The sequence below is a fragment of the Tympanuchus pallidicinctus genome, unplaced genomic scaffold, assembly GCF_026119805.1.
Source record: "Tympanuchus pallidicinctus isolate F22 unplaced genomic scaffold, pur_lepc_1.0 scaffold13, whole genome shotgun sequence".
NCBI classification, from domain to species: domain Eukaryota; kingdom Metazoa; phylum Chordata; class Aves; order Galliformes; family Phasianidae; genus Tympanuchus; species Tympanuchus pallidicinctus.
The window spans coordinates 17664215-17669176 of NW_026294648.1; the positions used below are offsets into that span (position 1 = coordinate 17664215).

The 4962-nt window shown below is 52.1% G+C and overlaps 1 protein-coding gene across 1 annotated transcript; it reads right to left on the bottom strand.

Annotated features, from left to right (window-relative positions):
* LOC128075896 (putative P2Y purinoceptor 10) lies at window positions 1-4734 on the bottom strand. The gene is made up of 2 exons (XM_052673074.1): window positions 4228-4734; window positions 1-1896 (listed from the first exon to the last, which is right to left on the bottom strand). The coding sequence occupies exon 2, from the start codon at window positions 1844-1846 to the stop codon at window positions 731-733; it is 1116 nt and encodes a 371-aa protein (XP_052529034.1). The 5' UTR covers window positions 1847-1896; window positions 4228-4734; the 3' UTR covers window positions 1-730.
* Window positions 4735-4962: the final 228 nt, after the last annotated feature.

Sequence of the window (4962 nt, forward strand, 5' to 3'; positions counted from 1 at the left end):
TTGTTGAGAACATTTTATTTCCCCCCGAGTTTGAAGTCCATAGGATGCACTCAGGTTGGGTTTGTAAACGTTTCTTGGTCCCCAGTGAAGGCTGGGACCATTTTTGGGTTATGAAGCAGAACCAAGGGGCTGCATAGCATCTCCATCAATGAGCGGAGGCTTGAGCAAAGTGCTGGGTAGCACAGGCCCCTTGTGATGACAGGAGGAATGGCACTGCCAGCCCCTCGTCCTCCCACTGCAGCCCTGAGGTCCTGACCTGCCTGGGTTCTGCCCAGATTATAGGTTTTCTCATTGGAGAGAAAGCTTTAAAGGTTTGCTTTACATGCAGATCACTGAGTGTCCTGATCCCAGTGTGTGGAGAGCCAGACTGCAGCAGGAGGACTTCTGTAGCTGATAAATAGGTAAGACACTGAAACAACAACAATGGCAGGGGAGGAAGGCCCTCACAGTCCAGCACAGGAGAAACACCGACATTGGTGGTGGCTGTGATATTTTAGTTGTGATGTGAAGGAAAAATGCTGTAAGGCAAACAGTTCCCAGCAGCAGCATCAAGCCTTCCTTGATCAGAATGTCCTCCCAGGTCTGATCCCCACACCTGCTGCACACAAGGGTAAGTCAACACGGACTAACACGTATTTGGAGACCAACATGTATTAATGCGCACTCGGAGACGTAACACAGTCTTCACTCAAGCAATGGGAATGCCAAGGAGGAGAAGAAGGCCTCATTTTCAAGAGATGGACTCCAAGAGGAGCTCGTCGGGCTGCATCGGGGGGATTTCCATGTTGTTTATCCTTCCAAAGAACTTGGGGAGGGACCAAAACTGAAACCTGGGCAGGTTTCTCCGCTTGGTGCGGATGTTGTGGCCAGTGTCACTCGTGGTGAGGCTGCGTCGGCTGCGTGTGAGGCGAGTCCGTAGGGCAGCACAGCCGTGCCGGAGCAGCTGGTCCTGGAACTCGGAGGTCATGAAGTAGTAGAGGACCGGATCCAGGCAGCAGTTGAGGCTGGCAAGGCAGAGGGAGATGGGGTGGAAGCGGAGCGTGTTGCTGTGCACGGTGCAGTCCTTGATGATGTTCTCGATCACCAACATGAAGAAGGGGAAGTTGATGTGGTAGGGGGTGAAGCAGATAAAGAAGACGGCAGCACACATCAGCACCATCCTTAGTGCTTTCTGCTTCTCGCTGGCGCTCTGCAGCTGCGTCCCGCCCTCCTGCAGCGACTGCCGCATCTTCCAGGTGCACCACGCGATGATGCCGAAGGGGATGACGAACCCAAAGAGCTCTGCCACCGTCACCAAAGTGATGGAGGCTCCTGGCGTCAGCTGCTTGACGGCCAGGTCGGAGAAGCAGGTGGTGGTGCTGTTGGATAGGGCCGGGCTCCTGACGATGGGCAGAGGCAGGCAGGCAGCGCCCACAAAGAGCCAGACGGCCGCGCTGAGCCCCACGTCATAGCGGCGCTTCCAGGCCGTGGCCTTGAAGGGGTGCAGGAGGAAGAGGTACCGCTGGATGCTGATGCAGGTGAGGAAGCAGATGCTGGCGTACATGTTGAGGTACTTCAGGTAGAAGCACAGCTGGCAGAGGAAGGTCCCGAAGGGCCACGTGTGGTTGATGTAGTAATACATCCGCAGCGGCAGCGACAGGACGTGCGCCAGGTCGGCCACGGCCAGGTTGATCATGAAGATGACAGCCTTGCTCTTCTTGCTGATGAAGCGGCACAGCACCCAGAGGGCAGCGCTGTTGGCCAGCAGGCCGGGGATGAAGATGATGGTGTAGGTGGCTGCGTACAGCGTGTTCTGGAAGGACATCTGGGGCTGGCTGCAGTTCCCCGAGGAAGCGTTGCTCTCCATCGCAGCCCAGGCTCTTCACTTACCAGTGGGTTCAGGCGGATGGAGGCTTCCTGCAAGGAGCAAACACAGATGGTGTATAATAATCCTGTGATTCTATGGTTGGAAAAGACCACCAAGATCATCGAGTCCAAGCCTTGAACTCTCACTGCAATGCCCCCCTGTACTGCCAAAAACCTCACGGTGTTTCCCCATGTTGAATAATGCACTTCAGGCCATGGTGACCCTGGGCATCCTGGAAGATTTTATCTGCAAAACTACAGCTGTGTTTTGTGTCCGCCAGCCCAGTATCACATGGGCTGTATCACATGATGTTGCCCTAAGTGCCATATCATTAATTGCCATTGCTAATACCTAAGCGCATCTTCATCTCTCCAGGCTTTTTCCAGAACCACTTCTACTGCACTGAGCTTTCTGTCCAACTGTGACCAAATTGCTGCTCTCTGGTACACCTACAAGTGATTTCCACAATGCTACAAATAAAGAGGGACTATGAGTGGGCTGTTATGGCTCAGCACAGAGGTTCGGTGCAAACCAGGAGCATGGCAATAAGCAGCACCCATGAACGATGCTCAGCAGAGCAGTGACTGGCCAGGGAGGTGCAGACAGATCCATCAGAGCTCTGGCTCCAGACTCAGAGCTGGGTTATAAGCTAATAGCCAACCTAACACACGCCAGCCCCTCTGCTGGTCCTGCTAATTCAATTTGGGTCCTCGTGGTGCACTGTGCAGGCATCGTGTTATGGCAACAGGAGTGATCCTCCAGCAGCAGGACACGCAGGAAGATGAATGCATCTGTCTCCTAGTGAGCAGAGTTTCTTTCTGTCCCTTTGCCTGTTTCTCCTCCCAGCACAGGGGTGTTAGCAGGTCATGCTGGGGGCTGGCGTGCCTCTCTGTGCACGAGGATGCTGTGGAGAGGATGCTCTATATGTACACAGGATGCTTTCTCTATACAGATATAAAGGATGATAGAAACACATAGAGGAGATAGATAGGACACTATTTATACATAGGATGCTACATATGTATCCTATGTGTCAGAGGGGTTTCCCTGTCCCTGCAGCCCACGTCCTAAGGGCTGTGGCCATACGGAGCCTCGCCACCTTCTTTCTCCATTTGTTGGCTTTGTTTGCAGCACAGCAGTGTGCCTTTCTTAGCTGGGGCATCACCTGGATGTGTAGTTTTGGTTTGACAGTTCTCATTACACCTGGTGAGACCAGGGAGAGCTCCCTGCTGCCAGCAGCATGGGGTCCTGCTGAAGCTCACCCAACACAGCTCCTCCTGACAGCACCGGATTGTCACTTATTACAGAGCAGGGCTGCTGCTGTGCTTTGGCAGGGCTTTGCCTGCAATTCCTTCATTGTTTTGATATTTCTTTTTCTTATTGCTACTGGTGTAAAAAGTAATGCCCTCTCTCCACTCTGATTTACATGCAGACAGGAGCCGGGGGGGCTTTTATCCATGGCAAAGCTGAGATTTATCCAGCTGCAAGCCAAACTTCATGCCTGTCCTATTGGGTTTACAGCTGGAAATGCAGAGGGGAGAGGGGGCAGAGCCATCAGCTGTGAGCACCAGCTAACTGTGCTTCACCAGGGCACTAAGGTTGCAATCACAGCACCATGGAGCTTTTTGGAGCATGTGAGCAGTGTCTTCTTCTGGACATGTACGTGGCTGTCGGTATTGGAAATCGCCTGGCTGCTCTGAATCACTGCCTGCCCCACCCAGCCCTGCATTTCTGTGGTACAGCTTTTAGTGCTCCCAGATCCACTTTCAAATTCGCCCTCATCCTTTCCATGGGTTTGTTGGGCAGACGGAGCCGTGCTGGAGTCTGGCTGCAGTGGGATGGGATGGGATCGGGCGGGATGGAGTGGGGTGGGATGGGACAAGATGGGATGGGACAGCAGAGCTGCCGCCCTGCAGTCCTGTTCATTGCTGGGATGCTGGAGGGAGAAGCAGCTGAGTAAAGAAAACATTAAGAAAAAGAAGAATCCCCACACTTTTGGCTTGAAGTAAGCTGCTGATTTCAAGTAACAGAGGCTTTTTAGAAGCTGTGTTTCAAGCAGTAGTTTTGTTTGTTTAATCCAAGCACTGATGGGAAATGCATAAACAGATCCGGTGGGTTCTAGCAGCTCCTGCCCATAACAAAGCTGAAGTTCTTTACTGTAGGAGGCGATGCTTGCTGCAAGCTGCCTCCAGCTCGTGTGCACAGTGCTCTGCTCCCCCTCCCAGCCAGCGGCACAGAAATACGCAGCCACAGTCACTGCCAGGATATAAAACCAAATATACAGCAGAAAATCAAAACCCACCGCAGTAAAGTTGCTCAGAACCGCCACAGCTTCTATCTACTGGGGAAAAAAAAACCCCACACAGCAGCAATGGGCTTACCTCCCCACAGCTCCCATCCTGCACGGGGCTGGCATCCATGCTAGGCTGCAGGAGCAGTGAGCCCTCGGCTTTGCTTTGCCACGGCTCCTTGCAGCGCTCCCGGCTGCAGCGGCTCCCCTGCAAACTCCCACATGTTTTTGGAGCGCTGGAAAGAATCCTGCCGGCATCTGCAGCCCGGCACAGCGGCTGCAGAACAGGAAATCCTGGATTTTGTTTCCCTCCAGCACACAAAATGTGTTCAGGGAATGACGCGAGAACAGCTGGGAGGGCGGTGGTGTCACTGCGACCAATGCCACGGGATGGAGCTCGGATGCACTCTTCTTTCTGCTCAGAGTTGCATGGTGAATGTGAGATTTCTCAGCCCACTTCTCTTTTTCCCTGCTTTCATATGAAAAAGGCAAACCAATCTCTGGATCAATAGAAAGTTATTGGAAGGCAGTGATTTCCTTGCATTCCCTTGGAATTTTTGTTCACTTCAGATGATGAACCCTACAGGCTAACGCTAACAGGGCTTTGGAATTCATTTCTTAAATATGTGATGGTTTAAGATTGAAATTTTCCCCAAGCAGTACTTTTTTACAAAAACAGAATGTCCACCATTCCCAATTTCTTTCCATTTTTCACATCCTTGAATTCCTTCTCCGTATCTATATATGTGTATCCATATAAACACATACATAATTTTATTTCCCCTACTGCTGAGAATGACCTTCTTCTTTCTCAGCTGAGCATTGT

Coding starts and splice junctions, on each gene's coding strand:
- LOC128075896 (XM_052673074.1), bottom strand. CDS start 1,846: ATGGAGAGCAACGCTTCCTCGGGGAACTGCAGCCAGCCCCAGATGTCC.